Consider the following 26,843-nt stretch of genomic DNA (forward strand, 5'->3'; position numbering starts at 1 on the left):
GTGGGGGCCAATATTCAACATCCTTAAAGAAAAGAATTTTCAACCCAGAATTTCATATCCAGCCAAACTAGGCTTCATAAGCAAGGGGGAAATAAAATCCTTTACAGACAAGCAAATACTGAAAGATTTTGTCATCACCAGGCCTGCCTTACAGGAGCTCCTGAAGGAAGCACTAAATGTGGAAAGGAAAAACTGGTACCAGCCACCACAAAAACATACCAAATTGTAAAGACCGTCGACGCTATGAAGAAACTGCATCAACTAATGGACAAAATAACCAGCTAGCATCATAATGACAGGATCAAATTCACACATAACAATTTTAACCTTAAATGTAAACAGGCTAAATGCCCCAATTAAAAGACACAGACTGGCAAATTGGATGAAGAGTCAAGACACATCAGTGTGCTGTATTCAGGAGACTCATCTCACATGCAAAGACACACATAGCTCAAAATAAAGGGAGGGAGGAAGATTTACCAAGCAAATGGAAAGCAAAAAAAAGCAGGGGTTGCTATCCTAGTCTCTGATAAAACAGACTTTAAGCCAGCAAAGATCAAAAAAGACAAAGAAGGGCATTTCATAATGGTAAAGAGATCAATGCAACAAGAAGAGCTAACTATCTTAAATATATATGCACCCAATACAGGGGCACCCAGATTCATAAAGCAAGTTCTTAGAGACCTACAAAGAGATTTAGACTTCCACACAATAATAATGAGAGACTTTAACAACCCACTGTCAATATTAGACAGATCAATGAGCCAGAAAATTAACAAGGATATTCAGGACTTGAACTCAGCTCTGGACCAAGCGGACCTAACAGACATCTACAGAACTCTCCACCCCAAATCAACAGATATACATTCTTCTCAGCACCACAATTATTCTAAAGTTGACCACATAATGGGAAGTAAAACATTCCTCAGCAAATGCAAAAGAGCGGAAATCATAACAAACAGTCTCTCAGACCACAGAGCAATCAACTCAGAACTCAGGATTAAGAAATTCACTCAAAACCGCACAACTGCATGGAAACTGAACAACCTGCTCCTGAATGACTACTGGGTAAATAACAAAGTTAAGGCAGAAATATATAAGTTATTTGAAACAAATGAGAACAAAGACACAACATACCACAATCTCTGGGACACAACTAAAGCGCTGTTTAGAGGGAAATTTATAGCACTAAATGCCCACAGGAGAAAGTGGGAAAGATCTAAAATCAACACACTAACATCACAATTAAAAGAACTAGAGAAGCAAGAGCAAACAAATGCAAAAGCTAGCAGAAGGCAAGAAATAACTAAGATCAGAGCAGAACTGAAGGAGATAGAGACATGAAAAATCCTTCAAAAAATCAATGAATCCAGGAGGTAGTTTTCTGAAAAGATCAACAAAAAAGATAGACTGCTAATAGATAGCAGTCTATATAGATAGCAGTCAAAATAGATAGCCAGACAAAGAAAAAAAGTGAGAAGAATCAAATAGACACAATAAAAAACGATAAACAGGATATCACCACTGATCCCACAGAAATACAAACTACCATCAGAGAATAGTATAAACACCTCTACGCAGATAAACTAGAAAATCTAGAAGAAATAAATTCCTGGACACATACACCCTCCCAAGACTAACCCAGGAAGAAGTCAAATCCCTGAATAGACCAATAACAAGTTCTGAAATTGAGGCAGTAATCAATAGCCTACCAACCAAAAAAAGCCCAGGACCAGATCAATTCACAGCCAAATTCTACCAGAGGTACAAAGAGGAGCTGGTACCATTCCTTCTGAAACCATTTCAAACAACAGAAAAAGAGGCACTCCTCCCTAACTCATTTTATGAGGCCAGCATCATCCTGATACCAAAACCTGGCAGAGACACAACAACAAAAAAAGAAAATTTCAGGCCAGTATCCCTGATGAAGATCGATACAAAAATCATGAATAAAATACTGGCAAACCCAATCCAGTAGCACTTGAAAAAGTTTATCCATCCAGATCAAGTCAGCTTCATCCCTGGGATGCAAGGCCAGTTCAACATGTGCAAATCAATAAACGTAATGAATTACATAAATAGAACCAATGACAAAAACCACATGATTATCTCAATAGATACAGAAAAGGCCTTCAATAAAATTCAACACCCCTTCATGCTAAAAACTCTCCATAAACTAGATATTGACGGAATGTATCTCAAAATAATAAGAGCTGTTTATGACAAACCCACAGCCAATATCATGCTGAATGGGAAAAAGCTGGAAGCATTCCCTTTGAAAGCTGGCACAAGACAAGGATGCCCTCTCTCACCACTCCTATTCAACATAGTATTGGAAGTTCTGGCCAGGGCAATCAGGCAAGAGAAAGAAATAACGGGTATTCAAATAGGAAGAGAGGAAGTCAAATTGTCTCTATTTGCAGATGACATGATTGTATATTTAGAAAACCCCATCATCTCAGCCCAAAATCTCCTTAAGCTGATAAGCAACTTTGGCAAAGTCTCAGGACACAAAATCAATGTGCAAAAAACACAAGCATTCCTATACACCAATAACAGACAAACAGAGAGCCAAATCATGAGTGAACTCCCATTCACAACTGCTACAAAGAGAATAAAATACCTAGGAATACAATTCACAAGGGATGTGAAGGATCTCTTCAAGGAGAACTACAAACCACTGCTCGAGGAAATAAGGGAGGACACAAACAAATGGAAAAACATTCCATGCTCATGGATAGAAGAATCAATATTGCAAAAATGGTCAGACTGCCCAAAGTAATCTATAGATTCAATGCCATCTCCATCAAGCTACCATTGACTTTCTTCACAGAATTAGAAAAAACTACTTTAAATTTCATATGGAACGAAAAAAGAGCTCATATAGCCAAGACAATCCTAAGCAAAAAGAACAAAGCTGGAGGCATCACACTACCTGACTTCAAACTATACTACAAGGTTATAGTAACCAAAACAGCATGGTACTGGTACCAAAACAGATATATAGACCAATGCAACAGAAGAGAGGCCTCAGAAATAACACTACACATCTACAACCATCTGATCTTTGACAAACCTGACAAAAACAAGCAATGAAGAAAGGATTCCCTATTTAATAAATGGTGTTGGGAAAACTGGCTAGCCATATGCAGAAAACTGAAACTGGACCCCTTCCTTACACCTTATACAAAAATTAACTCAAGATGGATTAAAGACTTAAACATAAGACCTAAAACCATAAAAACTCTAAAGAAAACCTAGGCAATACCATTCAGGACATAGGCAGGGAAAAAGACTTCATGACTAAAACACCAAAAGCATGGCAACAAAAGCCAAAATTGACAAATGGGATCTAATTATGCTAATGAGCTTCTGCACAGCAAAAGAAACTATCATCAGAGTGAACAGGCAAACTACAGAATGGAAGAAAATTTTTGCAACCTATCCATCTGACAAAGGGCTAATATCCAGAATCTACAAGGAACTTAAACAAATTTACAAAACAAAAAAAAAAAAACATAAAAAAGTGGGCAAAGGATATGAACAGACACTTCTCAAAACAAGACATTTATATGGCCGACAAACATATTAAAAAAGGCTCATCATCACTGGTCATTAGAGAAATGCAAATCAAAACCACAATGAGATACCATCTCACGCCAGTTAGAATGGTGATCATTGGGAGGCTGAGGCAGGTGGGTCACGAGGTCAGGAGTTCAATACCAACCTGGCCAAGATGGTGAAACCCCATCTCTACTAAAAATACAAAAAAAAAAAAAAAAAAAAGTTAGCCGGATGTGGTGGCAGGCCCCTGTAATCCCAGCTACTCAGGAGGCTGAGGCAGAGAATTGCTTGAACCCGGGAGGCAGAGTTTGCAGTGAGTCAAGATCGTGCCACTGCACTGCAGCCTGGACAACAGAGTGAGACTCCATTTCAGAAGGAAAAAAAAAAAAAGAATGGCAATCATTAAAAAGTCAGGAAACAACAGATGTTGGAGAGGATGTGGAAAAATAGGAATGCTTTTACACTGCTCATGGGAGTGCAAATTAGTTCAACCATTATGGAAGACAATGTGGCAATTCCTTAAGGATCTAGAACCAGAAATACCATTTGACCCAGCAATCCCATTACTGGGTATATACCCAAAGGATTATAAATCATCCTACTATAAAGACACATGCACATGTATGTTTACTGCAGCACTATTCACAATAGCAAAGACTTGGAACCAATGCAAATGCTCATCAATGATAGACTGGATAAAGAAAATGTGGCATGTATACACCATGGAATACTATGCAGTCATTAAAAAGGATGAGTTCACGTCCTTTGTAGGGACATGGATGAAGTTGGAAACCATCATTCTCTGCAAACTAACACAGGAACAGAAAACCTAACACTCCATGTTCTCACTCATAAATGGGAGTTGAACAATGAGAACACATGGACACAGGGAGGGGAACATCACACACCAGGGCCTATCAGGGGTTGGGGGGATAGGGGAGGGATAGCATTAGGAGAAACACCTAATGTAGATGATGGGTTGATGGGTGCAGAAAACCACCATGGCACGTGTATACCTATGTAACAAACCTGCACATTCTGCACATGTATCCCAGAACTTAAAGTATAATTTTAAATATATATATATATTTTTTTTTCTTCATAAACCTATGAAATCCCACGATGCTCTGTGCATTTTCATATAATCCATCATCATTCACAATCACTATCATGTAACAACAACTGTTAGTGAATGAGTGTAGCCATATGCAAAGGGTAGCAATTCATTTGGATCCATTTCCTTCAAGTTCTCTCTGCTGGTTCTAAATTCTTTCTATTTATCTAGACTCTTTCATCCAGGGCATTTGGAAAAACTAAAAATGAATCCAAACCAAAAATATCCCTTTGTACATCAATATACAGGCATTTCACCTTAAATATTCCAAGATCAACAATATATGTATTTCTCCAGAGGGTTGTATGCCTACAACAACATTAAAGAATAATTTTGCTGGGGCTGGGAGGCAGGAATAGATGAATGATCCTACAAGTGGCTTTTAAAAAGAGATCAAAACAGAATCCAAAGAGAATTTTGTTCTAAATTTTGTTACCTCTCTGCAAGGAAATGAATTGTAAGTTTTAAAACAATAAAAATCAGACAACACTCATCTATGGGGATCGAAATGAGGACAGCAGTTGTCTGTGGTGGGGAGTGGGATTGATAGGAAAAACACATGAGGGGACTTTCTGGGGGAAGAAAAATGCTCTACATCTCAATCTGGGGGTAGGTTATACGGGTACATGTATTTGTTAAGACTCCAACTGTACACTTAATTTCTGTGTATTTTACTGTGTGTAATCACACTTCAATAGAAAAGGAAAAAGGAAACAAGTGATGATGATGGAAATCAGGGTAAGAGTCAAGAGATTTGCGATCCAGTCCCAGCAAAGAGATTAGCTGGGTGTGCCACCTTCTACCCCTGTGAGTGTTCAAATTCTTCTAGAAAACAGAATTTGGGCCCAGGGACTGTTTAAAACATAGGAAGACAAAAATAATACTAAAAATATTGAGTCTTTACTCCCTTACCCTAGCTGGGGTCAGACGTTGTACACAAATATCATTTCCTAAAGGGGGTACACCAGAATCATGGTCCTCCTTATTCTTCCAGAGCATCTCGGCATTCCAATGCCACCCTAAGAGGACCTGGAATTTCCTAAGGGGAAGTAAAAAGGTGTACCCAAGGCTTGGTTCACTAAATCACTAGTATAGAAGCAAAGATCTTTCTAGCCAGTTAGGCAACTAAAATGCAAAAACACAAGCCAAGGAAGTGTGGATACAATTCATACACCATCAGTGACCACAAAGCCAGTTGTGGGTGTCTAGAAACTGTCTCACCTGTGCATTTCACTGAAGACTCCTACTACCTGAAAGAGAGACTCTCCACAGAGAGAATTGGGGTGAGGCAGTGAGGAAGTCATTCCTGCTCTGTGGCTAACACTCAGCCTTCCCTCTGGCCCAAAGAATAACAAAACAACTGGAATAACTATGGCCCTAAAAGGTCTTTGACATCTGCATCAGGAGTACAAATACCCTTTACTGACTTTCCAAAGGAATTTTTATTTTGAAGACAAGAACTCAATGCACGTCAATTCCTTACCTCTCTCCGAATCTTCATGTAAGGATCTTCCGGACATGGTACTGGGGGATTCACTTTGACCCCTATTTTCCTCAAAAAGTTTCTTGTGAATGCATCACAATCATAAATCTTGAATGTCCGACCATAGAAGACAACCTCTGTGCCGACATTAAAATGATACACAGTATAAAACTGATCCTCATCAGGAGGCGGGAGAGTAATCCGATGACGCCGGATAGAAGTCCCTATGGCATGAAAGAAAATACAACTGTTTTATCATGTGGCTATCAAGTAAGAAGATGCAGCACATTCACTAACAACGCCAAATACTTTCCCGCAACAGAAAACTGGGCAAAGGGCTCATTCCAGGAAGCAGCATTAGCACGTTCCAACTCTGAGGGAGTCAGAAGGAGCTGAGACTTCTGAGGTTCAGAGCTCTGTGGCCAGCCTTGCACGTGGTTAGAGTTGCCTAAGTGGTAGCTGGGAAGTATTTTAATAAACCATAAAGACTAGGGTGAGGATGGGGGATGAAGGAAAGGGGACATAGGCAGAATGACCAAAAATACCAGACGCTGCCATTATGTCTTTTCCCAGAACAAGCCTGTTCACATTCAGCCACCAGCAAGCACTCAATGTGGGCATACTCAACAAGGCATTAAGGCACCAATGCAGAGTACTCACAAAAATGTGTACTCATGGCTCAAAAAAAAAAAAAAGAAAAAGAAAAAAAAAAGCTAATAAGCTTTGGAATGATAGGTGCCAACGCTGACTTAGAAGTTTCAATAAGGATGAATGACTTTTGGCTGCTGTGAAGTTTCATGGAATCTTCTTTCCTCTATCAACCTATTTTTCCTCCTCCTTCCTCTATAGCCTCTGTCCACCTCCACCCAAGCACTACCTCAAGTTTTATCAGAGTCTTCATAGTTCTAGCCAGGGCTCTGCGCCAAAAGTTCTAGGTCTCATCCCATCTTCTACTTCCAGCCCTGATGCCCATTCATTTCTCCTCATGGTGGCTGAAGAATATGTTCCCAGGGTCCCCACGTATATCCAAAAGAGTGGTCAGCCACTGGAGGTAAAAGGGTTCCTTGCCTATATGAGTGTATCAACTACACCACACCATACCAGCCAAGTTACCCAAATATTGCTGCAATCTGTTGTCCAGGATTGTTTAGGGGCCAGGCACAGTGGCTCATGCCTGTAACCCCACCACTTTCGGAGGCCGAGACAGGCAGATTGCTTGAGCCCAAGAGTTTGAGACCAGCCTGGGCAACATGGCAAAATTCTGTCTCTACAAAAGAAAAAAAAATTAATTAAAAAAAACATTAGCTGGGTGTGGTGGTGCCCACATGTGGTCCTAGCTACTCGGGAGGCTGAAAGGTGGGAGGATTGCTTGAGCCCAGGAGGTTGAGGCTAGAGTTAGCCATGATCGTACCACTGTACTCTCTCTTGGACAACAGAGCGAGACCCTGTCTCAAAAAAAAAAAAAAAAAGAATTGTTTAGGGTTTGAGATTTTATCCTACTTGCAAGATGACAAGTTAGCCTTCCATAGTTTCACGGATGCTGGTAGAAGACAGAAGGTGCCTTGGTCAGAGACAAAAGGCAGTTTATTAATCAACAGCAGTAAGAGTAGCCTGAATATCAGCATTTCTTGTTCCAGTTTCCTAAGCCCCAATTCCCACAGGATGACACAATAAGGGCCAGGTAACATTTGTACATGCAGTGGGTTACGTTACAGGAGAGGAACCCTTAGCTTAGGGAACCCAAATCTTCTATAAATAGCAATAAGCATCCCTGCTCTTTATCTCAGAGGGAGCTACTATCTTTATTAGACTTTATTCTGGAAGGAGACACTAAGCCTCTATCTTCCAAGGCTATAAGCAAACCTATACTTTGCTCCAGAGGGAGAGATTATTTTTGTCTTCCACAGCTACTTGCTATATAAACATCCTTGAAGAGATAGTCCAGAACAAAGAGAAGTCAGTGCCTCTGCTTGCAAGAGATACAGAAATGCATGATACCCATGGAGAATTGTCTCTCAATATCTGTAACTGACTTAGGCCTGAGAATCTACTCCAAGAACAAAGAGAAAAAGGAAAGCAGAGCAAACTGTGGATCTAATGATTCAATAAAAATTGGCTTGTGGGAACTCTGCATGGAGGTATTTTAATATGAAGATGTCAACCTATCTTCTTTGTATTTTATACAGCACTGAAAATGGTGCCTTTTCTCAAAGTCTAGAGCCACTTAGAAATTAGTCATTCCTTATTCATTAAGGAATATTTAATGAATATCTTTATGTGCCAGGAACTGTGTTGGGCTCTCTTCCATTATTCTACTTATCATCTTTTCACTCTGTTGAGGGGAAATTAACTAAAATCATTTTTGGCTTCTTTTCTTTGTAGCAATTTTTAATTACTTGGTGCATTAAATTAAAATAATAAAACTATAAAATTAGAACCGGCCTAGAATATTTTTAAATGTACTACATAAAAGATGATATAATTTTACTGCAAAAAAATTATACTTCAATTAGTCTTTAATTCATAGCACTGAAAACAGCATGCAAATTATTTAATCATTCACGATTAGACATTTAGAACAAATTGCATACTTAAACATGTATAAAAGGATGGGCATTTCAGGTATTTTCAGGAACCATTATATACCACTTTAAAAATACTTATATTGTGACAGTTTTTAAAATATATAAGAATTATTCAACAGTCAGGAGCTTCTTCAAAAATTCCATCTATCTTGAATTTTTACTTCATTATAGAAATTCAAATAAGCAAGTTAGTGATGATTTTTGTTCCATAAGACTTTGAACAGGAGTCCTATATTTTTCTAGATGGGAAAAACTGGCCCACCCACTGGACTTTTAAATAATACTAATCACAATCATCATCATAGCCCTAGGATAAACTTCCACTTACATTTTCTCATTTAATCCTCAATAATTCTATAAGGCAGATAATACATGAAATATGAATACTCAGTTTAAGGATGAGAAAACCAAAGCTCAGAGTGGTTAAATGCCATGCCCAAGGTCATGCCCTAACAAATGGCAGTAAAAGATCTTGAAGTTGGGCTTTCAGACTCTAACTAAATACCATTACTTTCCATAGTTTGCCCTGAGCTCTATCTCACTGTACTGCAGCTACATATGACTTGAGGAGGAAGAGCCATAGGCATAACAGGATGGAAATGGATAAAAGAGCTACCAGCCACCATGAAAAGAAAAGAGAGATGATGAAGCTGCTCTTCTGAAAGAACAGCCTCTCTGCTCTAAGGGGAAGTTTCCAGAGATGCCCACCCACTGCTATGGCAATGCACCCTGCAGGGCCTGCCCCACCAAGTGACTTGCCTGCAGGAGCCTGCAGATTTCAAGCCCCCCCAACTCTTCCTTCTCTTAGCCGCTACACTTCTCTCACGAGATACTTCTCAGAAAAGACTAGGGAAGTTCTTGGTGTTAAAAAAAAAGAGTCCTGAGTCCTGAATACCCATGAGTTAGAAAGAAAAGGCAGGTCTAACACTAACAGTAAAGTTTTGATAACCAAAAATCTAATGTCACAATTCCATATTAATCAGAAAACCAATGTGGGCCATTCGAAATGTACAGTTGCACATGAGAGCTTTCAATAACATATTCATAGGGTTTCTGAACTGTGTCCTTTGAGAATTAAAATTTCTAATTATCAGAATTTGTATGTTTTTAGTCTTCCACGATAAATGGCAGAAACTCCATCAGCAGGAATTTGTTCTGAGATGTCAAAGAAATGGGCAGGATATCATGTCCTTGGCCCACATTGAAGAGCAAGTGAAATCATCAAGGTAGATAAATAAAGATATTGTTACAAAATAGAAAAACAACCAAAGCACTGTATTTGCCCTTTAAATTTTCGGGTGTTTATCTTAACTGCCCCATAAAGACTATTAGGACACATGTCCAGGGATCAGATGCCTGCTTTCCAGCTTTTCTTCATCTTCATGTTTTATATCTCTCTTCCTTTGTAAAAGCCCTGCTATCAGGCTATACTTTTCAAGCTTTAACTTTTTAACATTTCCCTGTGGTTTAGATCAAAGTGACCATATATCCATTTATGTTTAATGTGTTTTCATGTTATTCAGTTGGGACTTGCCTTAGATCTTTGCTCATACTACTAAATTTACTTTTCTGGAATTCACCTTCCAGAATTAAGACTCCAAATTCTCACCTCTATTTTATTTTTTATTTATTTATTTATTTTTTTGAGACAGGGTCTCACATGGTTGCCTAGGCTACAGTGCAGTGGCATGATCATGGATCAATGCAGCCTCAACCTCACAGGCTCAAGCGACCCTCCCTACCTCAGCCTCCCGAGTAGCTGAGATTACAGGCATGTACCACCACGCCTGGCTAATTTTTTATTTTTTGTAGAGACAGAGTCTTGCTTTGTTGCCCAGGCTGGTCTTGAACTCCTGGCCTCAAGCAATCCTTTTGCCTCGGCCTCCCAAAGTGCTGGGATTACAGGCGTGAGCCAGTGCACCTAGGTCACCTCTATTTTAATTTAAGTATGTTAATTTCATTTTAGTAATGCTGCAGACTTAGAGTACACCCAAGTCTAGAGGCAGATATTTCTTAGGTAAATGAAGATATAACTGCAATTGCCACTTGTCATCCCATCTACAAGTTTGTGCCCTAAAAATACTAAGAGCCTTAACCACAATCACACATACCAGAGTCTTTTCTTCCTCTTGTGCTTACTATATTCCTCCACTAAAATGACTTGTATACTTTTACTTTTATTATTCTAACATGTTACCTTTAGAGTTTTGGTTTCACAAGAATAACTATTTTTATATACATAACCTGGCACCCACCTCGCAGCACAAGAGTAAGAAGTTTAAAATTCCACATTTCTGCTCACAATAAGAAACAGTAACCCTATGCATCTCCCCCTTAGCCACTGAATAAGCACCAAAATAACAGATGCTTTAATGTCCTCTTGCATGACCACCTTCTTGCCCAGTTTTCCCTATTCAATCTATGATCTGCTCCCAAATACTTCCCAATTTATTGTCCCACCACTTTATCTCATGTTGCTCCTTTTGACTATTCTGCCTTTCTCTTCCATCTTTATCTAGAGAAACTTTTGAGGTACCATTCAAATGCCAGCTTCTCTAGTGGATACTGGCTTTTCCTCCTCTGATCCCTCAGGTACCTGGTTCCCTCCCCAGTGTTCACCCTCTAGGGTCACCAGATTTAGCAAATTAAAATATAGGCTGCTCAGTGAAATCTGAATTCCAGATAAACAACGAAGAATTCTTTTTTTTTTTTTTTTTCACCCAGGCTGGAGTGCAGTGGTGTGATCTCAGCTCAGTGCAACCTCCGCCTCCTGGATTCAAGTGATTCTCCTGCCTTAGCCTCCTGAGTAGCTAGGATTATAGGCATGTGCCACCACGCCCAGCTAATTTTTATATTTTTAGTCGAGACGAGGTTTTGCTATGTTGGTCAGGCTGGTCTACAAACTCCTGGCCTCAAGTTATCAGCCCACCTCCGCCTCCCAAAGTGCTGGGATTACAGGTGTAAGTCACCATGTCCAGCCAAATTCTTTAATATAACTATGTCCTATGCAATATTTGGGACATAGTTATACTAAAAACTTCACTGCTTACCTGAAATTCAAATATAACTGAGTATCTTATACTTCATCTGGCAACTTTCCCACCACCCCTCCACCACTTTATGGGATATAATACCTAAATACAGTATATGCCCAATAAGAGTGAATGGCATATGAATGAATGACTTCTATTTTGTGTGATTACATTTGCTTGATCAAGTAGATTATCTTAGAGTAATAAAAATATATATAAGAAATACTACCTTTTTAAGGGGCCAAAACAAGTCATTAGTGGAAATCAGTGTTCTCAACTAAGATGAACTAAGAACCACAGGGAAGCCAGTTCTTGACCCCATGTCTACAGAAGAAAAAATTCTAGGATGGGCTAGGAGATTCTGAGAATCACTTTCAACTGAGAACAACTGATATAGACCATAAAAGAAAATCATGGCACATTTCTAATCATTATGCTTTCTTTAGCACAGATTAGTCTGGACTTGGTGTATTTAACTGACAATTATTCTGCTAGACAATTAGAGGTAAAACTACTGGGTTAACCTCTGACATTCTTGGCTTGATATAATGTTGTTTTAACTACATTCCAGCAGAAAAGCAACACATTCTATAAATATAACACATCTAACCGAAAAGAGAGTGATGTCCTGGCAAGAAATGAAAGCAAGCCTTGAAGTGCAACACTGGCTTTCTTGACTCATAACACACACAAATCTCCTTGCCAACAAGAACTTGTGAATATTAAAAATATGTTGTTCTGATTAGAAGCTGCATGAATGCCTATTTTGGTACCATGCTAATAGATGCCTCTTTTGTTTCTGGCTGATTCCAAACTCCCCCCACTGTAAAAAGTTACATGATAACAGAGGTAACTAAAAGGGAGCAGGGGAGGGTTATAATTCCTCCAGTTGCACAAATTTTCAAATGGTCACACAAGAAACAAATGCATCTGACCTCCAAATTCATTTAGAAAATATCAAAATCCTATGGAAGTGACAGGAAGACCATCAATGCACAGCACCTAATCTTGACCATTTGCCTCTTCCCAGGGCCCAGATGCATGGAAAGCAAGCCCAGGCCACTCGTCACAACTGCAAGAAACACTACCTACCCTGTCCCACTGACATCTGAACCACTGGCTCATTAAGTGTGTTTTCTTTTTTCCAATCACTTAATTTAGAAAAGCTCGAAGAAGGCATTTAAATGATTTTTCAAACTATCTGCAGTCCAAATAGACCTTCCTTAACAAGAATTCTCATATTAAATATTTCAAGAGAGACTGGTTTCTCTCTAAACAAAGCTTGGTGACAGAGTGTTATTCATGTTTGCTTTCTACAGGATTTGCTACAGCCTTCCAAATTTCTCTACTCTGCTAACAAATTCAATGTCATTACGCAGCGTGATTACTGTGTATTCTATACACAACTCTTGAGCTGTGTCTTCACACAGGGAAATGTCCTGACCACAGTGAACCAATAAAAAATTCGGAAAATTTCCAGAGACTTTAAAATTGTCTTTTACTCAGGTCTTTTTTTCCTGAGCCTTTATGATAGCATTCCTCCCTCCTTACACAAGAATGATTTTCAAGTACATCATTATGACTATCTTCGGCTTGCCTTTGGAATCTGCCTATGTGAGATTTGAAATCAAGAGTCTGAAAGAATTGAAGTCTTAATAAAAGCCTTTCCAAGATTCTAAAAGAAGTCACATTTCATATTTCTTCTTGGATAGTTTAATAAAACTAAGATGAACTGGACAGGAGCCAGTGAGCTATAGGATTATGAGCTTTCACTTGAAAGGTAATAATGAAAACAATAATGCAAGTCACTAACCCAGGCCTGCGGTGTCCTGTGACCTCCAGTCTATCATTTTTGCAAGTTAGGTGTCATGGTGGGAAAGTAATCAGAAAATAAGCAGAGCTTAGTTACAGAATATCAGAACAAAATGTTTCGATAAAAACCTGTAAGAATTTTTTTTTGCTACAGCAATACTATTACATAATCAAATACACATAAGTAAAATAGATATCCACAGAAATTATAAATTGTAAATTCTTTGTTCCTAAATAATCTTCAACCATTTTCTAATGCATTCTCGCCACTCTTTAAAAACTGCCTTATATGTTTTAAATGACCCTAAAGAATCTAAAACCTCTTGTCTCTTTGTAAAATGTTACACTTTTAACCTTAAAATTTGTGAAAACCTGTTTTTAAAATGTTAAGGTATTTCCCTATTTCCTGAAAGATTTACCATTAAGCCAAATTCACCAAATAAAATGGCCAGGGAGTGGATAGTGTGTCAGTTGGAACACAAAGAACAATGAGGACAGCTCATAATACCTCCTCATACTAATCTTCCTCTTTTCCCACCACTAGTAAAACCAAGTAGAGACACTAAACTGAATTCTCTTTCTCTTTCCGTCACCTCACCAGTGGCTCTCCTCTAACATGGTAGAATAGCCTGGTCATGATCTGGGCACCTCTGATTCCCAATCTCCATTTCTAGTCTTCACTTTTTTCCTGAAAACACATCCCAAGTTTCCACCTGCCTGGAGGGACATCACCACACAGATGTCCTAACACCCCTTCAAAGGCCTCATGCCCTGAAACATACCCCAGCTTCAAACCCCAATCCTGTTTCTTGCTCTGTGCTCCTGGGCTTTATAAAGGTATCATGACTCAACCACAGAGACCTCTGAGGCCGATACAGTTTGGATATTTGTCCCCTCCAAATCTCATGATGAAATGTGATCCCCAATGTTGGAGGTGGGGCCTGCTGGGAGGTGTTTGGGTCATGGGGGTGGATCCCATATGAATGTCTTTGTGTTGTCCTCGCAGTAATGAGTGAGTTCTTTCTGTTGGTAACCGTAAAATCTGATTGTTAACAAGAGCCCAGCATCCCCTCCTTTCTCTCTTGCTCCCCGTCTTGCCATGTGACACGCCTGCTCTCCCTTCACCTTCCACCACAAGTAAACGCTTCCTGAGGCCTCACCAGATGCAGAAGCTGGTACCATGCTTCTTGTACAGTCTGCAGAACTGTGAGCCACATAATCCTCTTTTCTTTATAAATTACCCAGCCCCAGGTATTCCTTTAGAGCAATGCAAAACAGACTGAGCAAACTACCTCCCTACGCCTGTTTCCTTTTCTGTAAAAGCTGACAGTGACAATAACTATTTTAGATGGTCATCAGAAGATTAAATGAGATAATGATAAGGTAGGCACTTTTTCATTAGATATTCCCCCTCCTCACTCTCTGTATTTAATCACAGGCCAATGCCTATCAACTCTGCCAACCAAATGTCTCTCAAATCCTTCCCTAATTTTCTGTTCCTACAATCATTGTCCTGGTTTGGACACTCAGCATTTCTAGCCTGAACAATTGCAAAACTCTTGGACTGGTGGCCTTGCTCCCTTTCCTTTCCAATCTGGTGGCCTATTATTGCTCCATGAGATAGGGCTATGATGGGACTCAGTCCTTTTGTCCATTTTCCCAAAACACAGCACAGTGCCTGACACAGAGTAGGCATCCAACAAACACTTCTTGGCAATGCTGGCTGGCTCCAAATTCATTATTCCAACCACCAGACACGATGAAGCCACGCTCTGAGAAAAACCTCAATCTCATGAGCATTGAAGGAAGTCTTCTGCACATGTAATGAGGTTGCATGACCACCTTATTCTCAGAGCCCATGGCCCTCAAATCCCTGCTTCTCCCCCTTGTACTCATTGTGGTACATCAATACAGAGCCCTCAGGCCTAGATTAGTAATTAGAAAGCAAAATTTGTTCAACATAGGCAGAAATCATGAGATGTGTTAAATAACAATAGGAAGGTAGGCTAAGTAGAGCATGGGCATGTTAAACATAGAAAGAAAGGGATGGCAAAACCAAAAGATAACTGATCTTCAGTAGGTCGTAAATATACATGAGGCACCTGGGCTCTAAATATTCATGATATGTTAAATATAGAAGGGACACTAAATATTCATGAGCACCCAATATTTATGAGGCCTCAATTTGGCCACTCATTCATCGGTGACACCCATTTTGGCCCCATGTGACCTCTGCCCAAGAAACACAAACAAAACCCAAGACTATACAGCAGGCTTATTGACAAGCTACAGCCATGGCCAGGCACACTTCTCCCTGCATCTCTCCAACAGAGCAAGTGTGTGCCCTCAGCCCGAGGCCCCTTCTGTCTGTGGTTCTACTTGCTTGACCCTCAATTCTGGTCTCCAAACCATACTAGTAGCAGGGAAGGTTAGTGAAGCAGAGACAGAACCATTGCTGATGCCAGGATTCAGGCAGTATGGTCCTTCTGCCTACTTGTACCCTGTCCCAAGTGTGTGAACCTACCCTATCTCGTTCCCTCTTGTTTCTCATCATGTGTTTTAAATTACTTTAATGTATCATGTGATTCATGGATTTTAATGTGATCCATAAGCCTTGTGTTTTGTGGCCTCTGGGACAGCCTGCATGTATAATTCTCAAAGGCCACCACTGCATATAGGTGACATCCCACATAACACTCTCCCTGCCGCATACAGAACAGATTGTAGGAGGAGCAAGAATGGAAACAGGGAGACCACATTAGGCAGATATTCCATTCCTCTAGTCAACAGATGAGGGTAACTTGAATGAGGATGGTAGAGAAGGAGATAGAAAGACATGGACATATTCAGGATATGTTTTTCTAGGAGACTGAAGAACAGGGATGGTAGTTATGAGCAAGTGGGGAAAGTAAAAGGAGTAGAGATTGTAGTTAGAGAAGACAATTTCAGAGACTGAGATACTGGAGGTGGCAATACTCTAAAAGGCAAAGAAACAACAACACACCCAAGAATCAGCTCCTCAAGGAACTAAGTACCCTGAAAGGTCATTTACACCAGCGACCAAACAAACACTCAAATCGTCTCATACTTCTAGCAGGCTGTCGGTGAAAAACAACCCCTGACCTGCCCCCAGGGCCATCTATTTACACGAGGGAACAAACAAGTCTGTGACTCTCCTCTCCTCCGCCCCTACACCAGACCCCTAACCCCAACCCTATCCAAGTCCATTCCCTACAACTTCCAGCAGCTCTCTGCCAGAAAGTTCTTCCTCTTATTGACCTGAACTCTGATCCCTAGGTCCCATCCATGAAGACATGAAGATACAGAAATAAGGTCACCCCTTCTCCACATGACACCTTTAGATTCCTGAGGACATTTATCAAGCACACTTGAGTCTCCCCATTACAGACAAATATCCCTTTTCACTATTCGGTCTTGCACATGGCAAATGTTCAGTTCTTTCACCGTCGTAGTTGCTGTCCCCTGAAGTCAACCAGAACTCAGCAGCATCCCAAGAGAAGGACCCACAGCACAAACAGAAGAAAACAGTCACCTCCATTGATCTCTGTCATACTTAATGCAACATAGGATTAGCTTCTCTGGTGGCCACATCACAGAGTTAACTCTTATCTGTGGCTGAGAGGAGTATGGACAAAGATGACTGGCATACACAGGGTGAAGGAACAATGACTCTCTGGTGAGGTACCATTGAAGTCTGTAGTTACCAGGTATGAGGATGAGGAGGGGGTGGTTGAAACAAATGACAGTAAATTCAAGAAAGAAGAGAATGCCAATCTGGAAGCTGCAGTAGAGAACAGCTTTCTCTTCTCCCCTAATGGTGTTGCGAAGGAAGTGATCTGCTCACGGCAAAGTGACCAAAGGGTTTGAGGAAAAAGTTAAAGGCACAGGAGAGTTTACTCATACCAGAACAGCACCTGAAAGGATACAAATATGCCACAGAGGAGTGAGAGACCCAGCCAATGTTGAGGTGCAGAGAGTAGAAAGCTGGTAAGTCACCATCAATAACTACATGCTAATGGCATGTTTATATTCACCACTGCCAGCAGGTTAGACAGCCTAAACAGTAGCACGCAGTCTTTTGAAAAGCTAAAGGCAGGCAGTATATAAAGGCAGGAGTCAGAAGTGAAGGAACCATAACTCTGCTTTAAATAGATACCTTGAAGCAATCCACTATTTTTCACCTCTGGTTCATTTACTTGTATTGTGTCATCTTCAGGGTAGAAGTAGATTTTGTAGTATCTTATTCTGTAGTTGGTTTGGCTTTTATCAGGTACTTCCTCTTCCAAATAGGCATCAAAAGATAATACCTGTTGGAATCATAATTAGAAACTAAGAAATGAAAAGAAAATTCAGCAAACTTAAAATCAACATAGCAGCTGCGTGCATACTTTTTGTTAATATAAAGAAAAAAGTAGAGAGAATTTTTCCAAGAAGACATTCTACACATCAGCTATGCGAATGGATATACAATCTAAGATACAATACATAAAGATTATTTTATACTTTTATCACCATCTGGTTAGAACAAGGAAATGATATTCAAGTAATACATCCATCGTTCAGCTCTACCATAAACTGAACTAGAGTCTGCCTTTGGGATTTCACAGTGGGATTCTAAATGTATGTGTTATAGAGACAAAATATTCTTTCTCACAAGATGAATAAGTTTTGTCATTTTTTCCCCATTAACAATAACACAAAGCTGCCTTGGTTCTGGCATAAAATTATCCTGACTGTTAGTCCAGACGATTGCTTGCCTTCAGGCAATCCAAGCAGGCATATCTGAAATTCATCCAATGCCCTGGAGACGCCACCTTACACTTCGGGAACCTCAAGGAGCCTAGCCCAATGCTAGACTCAGACTCATCTTGTATGGGGGCGGTAGGGAATAAGGAAGGGAAGGACAGGTGGATTCTAAAGCAGTTATGGTAAAATTCAGAGATAGTCAAAAATATCTTTGAAAATTCCTTAACTACTTTAGAAAACTGTGCCTCTCAGTAAAGTAAAACACAGCCCATTTTTCTCCCATATTGAAGCAGATGACTGCCTGCTTCTTCAGTTGAAGACCAGTTAAAATCATTTCTTTATGCTTAGGTGCCATGTTGTATGAATAATATATATCTTTAACCATTGGAAACATTCTTAATATGGCATCCTGCTCACACACTGAGCACGACAAGGTAACTGAGGACAACTGTGGGAAAAGTAGATTCAGGCTACCATTTCAAGCTTGACCTGTGGCTCAAGCTCTGTGAGAGCTCCATTTAAATATTCTCTGTGTTTCTCGCTTTTGATCAATTTTTATAATTGAAGTTGCAAAAGTTAACTGTGCATATGATGTAACTCCAGGGTTATTTAATGTGGACAATATGATATATATGAGTGAGTCTGTTAGACGCAATCTACCCTCTAGGGGTGGTGGTCAGTTAACCTAATTAAGAATATATACTCCAGGAGTGCTTAGCAAATTTTTATCAGAAGCCCACACTTCAGAAGTAGCTAACAAAATGCCTCAGTAGCTTATTCTCTGATCAACATAAGAAGCTTTGTCAATTGCCATAAGTGATGTTAGAAATAAATTTTAGTGAAATGATTATATTCAAAATGCACATACCAGTTACAAATACTAACCAGGCACTGTCCTTACAGGAACAGGTTCTAAGAGTCTGATGAGCCCAGAGATCTACTCCCTTCAAAATGGCACCTTTGGCTTCATTCCCAAATAGTCCTATGTTCAGCTGCTTTCTTAAGGAATTTGTCTGGCCTGACTCCAATTAGGTTAGCTAAACCCCATTGCTAGAATGCTGTCACATTTGTATTGAGTGAACATTTCAGATAAGATGCTGTTGGACAAGTATAGAGTTTCCTTCTGGGGTGACAAAAAAGTCTTGGAACTAGATAGATGTGATGGTTGCACAGCCTTGTGGATATGCTAAATGTCACTGAATTGCACTTTAAAATGGCTAATGGTTAATTTTATGTTACGTGAATTTTACCTCAGTTAAAAAAAAGATATTAGACACTGAGTCATGTTGGACACTTTAAAATGGTGAGTTTTTGTTATGTGAATTATATTTCAACTTTTAAAAAGTAGAGGGAGGGAGCTGGGTACAGTGGCCCAGGCCTGTGGCAGGAGGATCACTTGAGCCCAGGAGTTCAAGACCAGCCTGAGCAACATAATGAGACCCTGTTTTTACAAAAAAATTTACAAATTAGCCAGGCATGGTTACATGTACTTGTAGTCTCAGCTACTAGGGAGGCTGAGGTGGGAGGATCGCTTGAGCCCAGGAGATTGAGGCTGCAGTGAGTTACGACCTCGCCACTGCACTCCAGCCTGTGTGACAGAATGAGACTCTGTGTCTCAAATAATTTTTTTTAAAAAAATCTTTTTAAGGAAAAAAAGATGTTAGAACACCTAAAAGGAGAAAGAGCTGGGGCTTCATCAAACTTTCAGGGTAGGTAATATTTAATCTGAGATTTTTTTTTCTTTGTAATCAAGTAGGAAAGTGTAGAGAGAATATTCTTGGCTCTCACCCCCCTCTATATACTGAATGCTACCAGTATAAATTTGTGAATGACTGCACTGGCACAGGTCAATTGACAACTGGCATAGGTCAACCGTCATGTATGTAATCATTAAATATTTATCAATCAAATGATGCATTAAAAGAGAAGGATGCTAAATTGAAATAAAGAGAAAAGGAAAGACATTATCTTAGGTTGGGCTTCAATATGTCCAGATGAGGGACAGAGTGATATTTCATATTCTGGTCCCATGAGAATACAGGGCTGTCAAACTCCAGCATGAAAGATACAGAGCAAGTCAGAATGAGGTAGAGATGGAAAGATAAAAAAGGAAGAGGAAGAGGAAATTGTAAAATGTGGCAAAGTAGAATGTAAGAGGAGAGACACCAAATAGATTAAAAAGTGATCTTGCAAAAATAAATGATCTAATTGCAATGGAACTTGATGTATCAGAGAATCCAGAAAACAGAACCTAAAATAAAAACTGTTAAAAATGAAAATTTATAGGAACATAATTATGATGTAAGGTGTTATCATCACTTATGATATCAAGCAGAAACTAGATAAATAAGGTCCTAAGCTGGGCACGGTGGCTCACGCCTGTAATCCCAGCACTTTGGGAGGCCGAGGCAGGTGGATCACTTGAGGTCAGGGGTATGGAGATCAGCCTGACCAATATGGAGAAATCCCGTCTCTACTAAAAATACAAAAATTAGCCAGGTGTGGTGGCACATGCTTGTAATCCCAGCTACTCAAGAGGCTGAGGCAGGAGAATCACTTGAACTGGCGAGGTGGAGGTTGCAGTGAGCCAAGATTGTGCCACTGCACTCTAGCCTGGGTGACAGAGTGAGATGCCATCTCAAAAAAAGAAAAAAGAAAAAAAAGAAAAGAAATAAAAAAGAAAAAAAAGGTCCTAGAGGATGTAATTTGCTGCAATTTTCTTGAAAACAGAATATATATATATCATTTGGTGGGGGCATGTGATCTTCAGTCCTCCACAGGCCTCTGCAGACCCTATATTATATGAGGTTACCTGCCTGATCCTCAAGGCATTTGGAATTTTAATCTTAGCCTAGAGGATATAAAACCTTAGGCTGGGCACAGTGGATCATGCCTGTAATCCCAACACTTTAAGAGGCTACATCAGGAGGACTGAATCACTTTAGGCCAAGAGTTCTAGACCAGCCTGGGCGACACATGGGTCCCCGTCTCTCCAACAATTTTTCTTTATTTAACTAGTCAGGTATGGTGGTGCATGCCTCATAGTCCAAGCTGCTCAGGAAGCTGAAGCAGGAGAATTGCTTGAGCCCAGGAATTCAAGGCTGCAGTGGGCCATGATCATGCCATTGCATTCCAGTTTGGTTGACAGAAAAGAAAAAAAGAAAAAGAAAAAAACTCTGAAATCTGAAATCAATTAGCTTTAAATAACAGGTATATGATTTCCTCATTACAAAGGAAAAATTTTAAATGTTAATATTTCTGAAGTCAGGATCTTCTTACAATTAAAGCAAAAAGAATCTCAAAGCAATCAAGAATGCATTTTGATGGGCAAGTAGTTCCAACTTGATGTATGGTGCAAATTTAGCTTTGTAGAGTAGGATCTATCCTATCTTCATGTCAGTTGAGTTATTTGCTTTGCATTGCATATCCCAAACAGCTGGATTTTAACACTAGATTCCTAATTTTCACTTAAAATGTTTGAAAATAATTGTTGTCTGATGCAGTATGACACAAAAAATAATTGCGTGGAGAAGGTTGTCCATTGCAGGCTAGACCATGCAACTGTAAGGCAAAAGCCAAAGCCTAATCTCTTAGAATAAATCATATAATTTTTAAAAATGGGGAGGCTGATGTGGCCAATACGTGAGTCAGAAAGACTATTACTTCAGGAACCAAACATCTAAGTGTCAAAAACTTACAGCTGAATTTCTAGAGAAGCTATCAGGAAAGAAAGACAAAACATTGGCAATGTTCAATAACCTCAACATTTTATAAAGAGGTCAACATCACATGTCCAAGTTTAATATGTTTAAGCTCGATTTTATGAAAAAGGCTCAGACTTAAATTGTGAAATACTATAAAAGGGACATAATGGTAAGGATAAATGCGTGCTCTATATGTTAGTAGACAATAAAAATTTGTGTACATTTAATACAATGTTGCTTACTCTTCCTGAAAAAGCTATTATTAAATCAATGGTTTCTCTTATGATTATGAAGTCCCATAATCAAGGAAATAAATGATAATAAATTTTGTGTTGCGTATAGAGGATGGCTCCTTTATACATGACAATATGTATATTTACAGAAATATATCTGAAACTTATATGCTAATTCACAAAAATTTTAATAAATTTTAAAAACAGTAAAATTACACAAGTTATACTCACTGATCACAAAGTGATACAACTAGAAGTGTATAATGTACCTATAAACAAAAATTGTCACTCCTCATAATTGTACCAAAAATAAATTTAAAAATATAAAAAGTATAAAGATAAAATTTATATAAATGTATAAAATAAAATTCCTATAAAAGTATATAATAAAATATAAGACCATACAAACCTATAGGATCTAGGCAAATTTGCAATCTGGGGTAAATTAATAGATTAAAATTATTACATAAAAGAATTGAGAGTCTGAGAGACAGGATAAATCGCTAACAGTGATTCTCAGCCTTGGCTACGCATTAGGAACTTTAAAAAAGTTTTAAAAGACCAGACCCGGCCGGGCACAATGGCTCATGTCTGTAATCCCAACACTTTGGGAGGCCGAGGTGAGTGAATAATCTGAGGTCAGGAGTTTGAGACCAGCCTGACCAACATGGTGAAACCCAATCTCTACTAAAAATACAAAAAATAGCTGGGCACGGTGGTGGACACCTGTAATCCCAGCTACTCAGGAGGCTGAGGCAGGAGAATCACTGGAGCCTGGGAGGCAGAGGTTGCAGTGAGCCAAGATTGCGTCACTGCACTCCAGCCTGAGCGACGACAGAGTGACGTTCCGTGAAAAACAAACAAACAAACAAACAAAAAACTCAGACCTTGCCTAAATAAATTAAATCAAAACCTTGGGGAGGGGACTATTACTATTTTTTAAAAGCTACTGATGGGGTTCAGGACATGTTACCTCAGCAAATATGCCGAGGCATATGGCACCTTAGCATTTGAGAAAAAGGTAGAAGCAGGAAGTTCTCTCTGACCTTCTCATCATTCTCCCTGGAGGCAGGTCATAAAACCTAGGAAGGTCATTGTCTGACCTTCTCCCTTCCTCCTTCCCTATAGACTCGCATGTGACAGGTGTCCTGCCCTATAACCAGAGGAAAGGAGTGTCACATAGGGATGAAGAAAAAAAATCTGCACAAACAAGTCTTGCTATTGTAAGTTCCCCCCAGTTTATTACCATTAGATCATATCCTTTTGTCCTCCAATCATAGTTCTACATGACTGTTCACAAAAATACAGTTTTCTCCTGTTTCTTTGGATCATTTCTGAAGGCTCCATGTCTCCTCAACCTTTCGTTAAACAAATTTGTATGCTTTTCTCTTGTTAATCTGTCTTTTGTTATAGAGGTCTCAACCATGAACCTTGAGATAGGCAAGTACAAAATACCTTTTTCTTTCCTACTCTCCCCAGATAATTCTGAAACATAGCCAGAGTTTAGAATCAGTGAGCAATGATTCAAACAAAAGCTTTTAAAGCCGGGCGCGGTGGCTCACGCCTGTAATCCCAGCACTTTTTGAAAGGCCAAGGCGGGCAGATCACCTGAGGTCAAGAGTTCAAGACCAGTCTGTCCAACATGGTGAAACCCCGTCTCTAGTAAAAATACAAAAAAACTAGCTGGGCCTGGTGGTGCATGCCTGTAATCCCAGCTACTCAGGAGGCTGAGGCAGGAGAATCACTTGAACCCAGGAGGCAGAGGTTGCAGTGAGCCATGATCGTGCCACTGCACTCCAGCCCAGGCGAAAGAATGAGACTACCTCAAAACAACAAACGAAAGGTTTTGAAAAAGCAAAAATTTGTCATAAGAAAAACAGGAAGCAAAAAAGATAGTATGGATATATAAATTTGAAAGAAGAAAAACAACTACAATAAATAAACCCAAGGACTTTTTAAATAAATAAAAGAGATAAGATTTTAGAAAGCTCGGCAAGAAAAATATAAATAAAATGAGAAATGAGATTGTGCATGACAGAGATGTAATTATAAGATATAAACTATAAGATAAATTATTTTATAATAATCATGCAAACATATGAAAATGAATTTTAAAATTGCAATTAAATAAGTGATGTTCTGTACGAACCGTGACTTATCAAAAACACAATGAATACGCTAATAACCAAGTAAGAAGTGAAAAAAAGTAACCAAAGAATTGCCCCAATAAAGCCTCCAACCAGGATGACTTACTAATGAATTTGTTCAAACTTTCAAGGAAAAGAAAATCACCAAATTATATAACTCCCCAGGATACCAAAAAAAGATGGACAGCTACGAAGGTGAATTCCTATGCCTAATAGATGTACCATGAAAAAAAAGTAACTGTAAAACAATAGTTCTCACCCTGCTACACCTTAGAATCACCTATAGAGCTTTTAAAAATCCTGATGCACTGGCCACACTGTCCCCACCACCAGCATCCCCACCCCGACCACAGACATCCACCATCCCCTAAACACACACACACACACACACACACACACACACACACACACACACACACAGAGAGAGAGAAATCAGATTCTCTCCGGGTGGGCCTAGGCATCAGTAATTTTTAAAGCTCCCCAAGTGATTACAAACTGCAAGCGAGAGTTGAGAACTACTGCTACAGAGCACTTTCACTACTTATGATTTATAGAAGAAAGATCCTAAGTAAAATACAAGCAAACAGAATTCAATAGTCTGTAACAGTTACAAGCCACCTATACACACAAAAAAACAGCATTTTACTCACAGATGCCAACATGTTTCCCAATTAGGAAATATGAGCATATATATAATGATCTCACACCATTTCCTACCACATACATTTTTAAATGCAAGGGGTAGTTCCTTAACAAGATTACAAAAGGATCTGCTTTAAAACAACAGCCTAAATATCTAACATAATACTTAATTAAAATATGAGCCTACCAAAATCAGAACAGAACAATAATGCCCCTACTAGCATCATTATTTAATATTGTTTTTAAAAGCACTGACAATGTAGAAAGATATGAAGTAAAAATATTAGCAAGAAAGAGACAAAAATTATCATTATGGGTAGATAAAATAATGATGTAGACAAAGGCTGAAAAACTAACAAAGATTTCAGTACAACCATACCTGAATTTAAAATATTCTTATGTGTCAGCAATAACCAGCTAGACCATACAGTGGGGGGAAAGTATGTTCATAATAAAAAATTACAAAATACTTAAAAATAGTTTTAATAAAAACTCTGACCCAGATAAAACTCTAAAACGATTTACTAGAAGATACATGAATAGAAGAGCTTGACTAAAAGGATAGGTGAAGTATATTCTGGATAAGTAGAGACTAAAACAACTTTTCAAGTGGGTATTTCAATGTCATTTTGGAGGGACTTAGAATTATTATTATTATTATTATTATCATTATTATTATTATTTATGAGATGAAGTCTCACTCTATTACCCAGGCTGGAGTGCAGTGGTGCGACCTGGACTTACTGCAACCTCTGCCTCCCGGGTTCAAGTGATTCTCCTGCCTCAGCCTCCCAAGTAGCCGGGACTACAGGTGCACGTCTCCACACCCAGCTAACTTTTATATTTTTAGAAGAGACGGTTTCACCATGTTGGCCAGGCTGGTCTCAAACTCCTGACCTCAGGTGATCCACCCGCCTCGGCCTTCCAAAGTGCTGGGATTACAGGTGTGAGCCACCGGGTCTGGCCTAGAATTATTTTTTTAAGTCTACCTGATAAAATAAACAGTTCAGCCTATTAAAGATAGTTATAAAATTTGAGTGTAATGAAGGAGATACAGCTCTCTCAGACTTTATACCTTAATATAATAGTTCAATTATTAAAGTAGTGCAATACCAGAATAACAAGAGACATAGTAGGTGTAAAAGAATAGAAGGCCTGGAAATAGACTCTATTAACAGGAATTTAACACATAATGAAAGAGGAGTCATATATCAATAATCAAAAAAGTACCAACTTGGAAAAGCATCAGTGTATAGCTCCCTGTAAAATCCAACCCAAATATCAGATGAAGTATTGGCTTAAATATAATAAATCAATACCTTTCACCTTCCAAAAAAATTAATACGTGTCAAGCCTCAGAAGGAGGAATGACATTGCAGGCTTGGGAGAAAAAGAGAAAGAAAACATTTTTAAAAATTAAAATTTAACTACATAAATAAGTTATAACTTTGATATACTAAAATATAAACAAAAACATGCTAACAAAAAATTTTAGAAAATATGGCTAAACTTTAATTTTATAAACATTTTTAAATTAATTTTTTAAAGACCCTAAAAGAGAAATGGGAAAAGAGCATAAACAAAATTCATGAGAAGGTCAACAAATAAAAAGAAGTTCACTCTAAGAAACTGTCAGATTAAGTGCAAATTAAAATAACAACGAGGCATCAGGTTTATGTGTGTGTTTCTCCTATTAAATGGACCATTCATCATGGATGAGATTTTAAGTTAGTACAATTCTTCTGCGGCAATGTAACGCT

General features: G+C 39.0%; 1 protein-coding gene across 1 annotated transcript in view; it reads right to left on the reverse strand.

Annotated features, from left to right (window-relative positions):
• Positions 1–26,843, reverse strand: part of EFHC2 (EF-hand domain containing 2) — a 195,737-nt gene that overhangs the window by 106,963 nt on the left and 61,931 nt on the right. Inside the window, exons 3-4 of the mRNA XM_045383159.3 lie at positions 17,768–17,918; positions 6,162–6,385 (exon numbers count right to left, since the gene is read on the reverse strand). Coding sequence (XP_045239094.1) covers positions 6,162–6,385; positions 17,768–17,918 — 375 coding nt within the window. The remainder of the gene's footprint in view (positions 1–6,161; positions 6,386–17,767; positions 17,919–26,843) is intronic.

This window comes from Macaca fascicularis, chromosome X, assembly GCF_037993035.2.
Source record: "Macaca fascicularis isolate 582-1 chromosome X, T2T-MFA8v1.1".
Lineage (NCBI taxonomy): Eukaryota > Metazoa > Chordata > Mammalia > Primates > Cercopithecidae > Macaca > Macaca fascicularis.